The 1,513-nt window shown below is 43.0% G+C and overlaps 1 protein-coding gene across 1 annotated transcript in view; it reads right to left on the minus strand.

Moving 5' to 3' along the window:
• Positions 1-698: 698 nt before the first annotated feature.
• Positions 699-1,513, minus strand: part of DZIP1 (DAZ interacting zinc finger protein 1) — a gene marked incomplete at its 5' end in the record, with an annotated part of 35,536 nt that continues 34,721 nt past the window's right edge. Inside the window, one exon of the mRNA XM_010147613.1 lies at positions 699-781. Within this exon, the coding sequence (XP_010145915.1) occupies positions 699-781 (83 nt within the window). The remainder of the gene's footprint in view (positions 782-1,513) is intronic.

The raw sequence follows: 1,513 nt of genomic DNA on the forward strand, positions 1-1,513 counted from the left end.
GGCAGGCGACACGGACGAAACAGGAAGAGGGAAGCACTCGCCCAAGGGCCCGGCCCTTTCCTCGCCGCAGCTCGGCCTTCTCATTTCCTTCCCGATGGTTGTGATTTTATGTTAACTGAGACTCAACTCCAATAGGAAAAAAGGAGTAATTTCCCCAAATAGGAGGCATTTAATAGTAACAACTGGATTTGTAGCCGAGGCCTTTCCCCCCTTTTCATTTGGTGTTTACTGTAAACCACGTTAAAAACTTACTGTTTCAATATATGGAAATATTTTATTTAAAACATTCACGATTATATATAAAGTTCATGATAAAATACAAGAAAAATGTGCATTTAAAATCTGTATAAAGTAACACTCCGGCGTCAAGCCTGCGCGGTGGTTAGCAGGCTTTCTTGAAAGACCAGTTTCCATCTGTAACGTGCACATCGTCACCTCAGCGGCATCAAGGAGACTTTCACCGCCGAGCTCACGAGGAAGACGCGTCACCTCTCAGATTCCGAACAGACGTGCCCAGAGCCCTATATATGACTATTTTCGTTTCGAACATCAGGACTGAGGGACACGAGAGCTCTTGTAAACAGAGTTTCCTTCTTGTTACGTGACCAGGGTGAGCAATGAATGGGAAACACTTGAGGTTTCCCACTCCATTTTCAACCCTAACAGCACCCGAAATCGGCGCCTCCCATCAGGCACCATTAGATGTCTGACGAATCGCTCCAGTCTGTTACAGTGACTAAGCTGCTTTTCAACGTGCTCGTGTTATCAGTATCATGAGGGCCTGTTGAAATAACAACAAACAAATTCTAAATCACCCACAATATCCGGGGGGTGTTTTTCCTCTGTGTTTACCTACGGGATAAAACCACACGCTGGGCAAGCCAACACCTGTGGGCTTCAGGAAATGCAGAATTTCAACCGGCGGAGAAAGTCGTGAGTGTGGATAACACGACGGCTGTTGCTGTCACGGCGTACGACGCACAGTGCGAGCAGTCGGCGTCAACGTGACTCTCCCTTTAAAAGTAACCTGAAGTATCTTTATATAACTGACACAACTTTAGCCTTCACGAATACCGAAATGTCAGGGCTAGAAAATACTAAGTTCCACGTAAGATCGAGGATATTACTTTACCACTACCACAAATAGTTATCTCAGCCCGGTAGGTCACTTACATATCTTGAACAAACCTGACATTTCATTATTATTCTCAAGACAAGGTAAGAAAATTTGCCTTTGCCTTTAAATTTGGGAAAGGATGGGGAAAAAAAAAATCCTGGATGATTAATTTTTAAGAGGAGGTTGGAGCCTGATAGTACTATACATTTTAGAATCTCAAATTTACGTTTCTTGGCATCTCTATTTATGTGTGTTGTTTACATATAAGTCTGTATCATCAATATCAGATACGATATTTATATGACATAAAACCAACACACCGTTTTTCTTACTTGTTCATGGAATTGTGGAATGGTTTGGGTTGGAAGGGACCTTAAAGATCATCCAGTTCCAACC

Source organism: Eurypyga helias, unplaced genomic scaffold (genome assembly GCF_000690775.1).
Source record: "Eurypyga helias isolate BGI_N326 unplaced genomic scaffold, ASM69077v1 scaffold7072, whole genome shotgun sequence".
Classification (NCBI taxonomy): Eukaryota; Metazoa; Chordata; class Aves; order Eurypygiformes; family Eurypygidae; genus Eurypyga; species Eurypyga helias.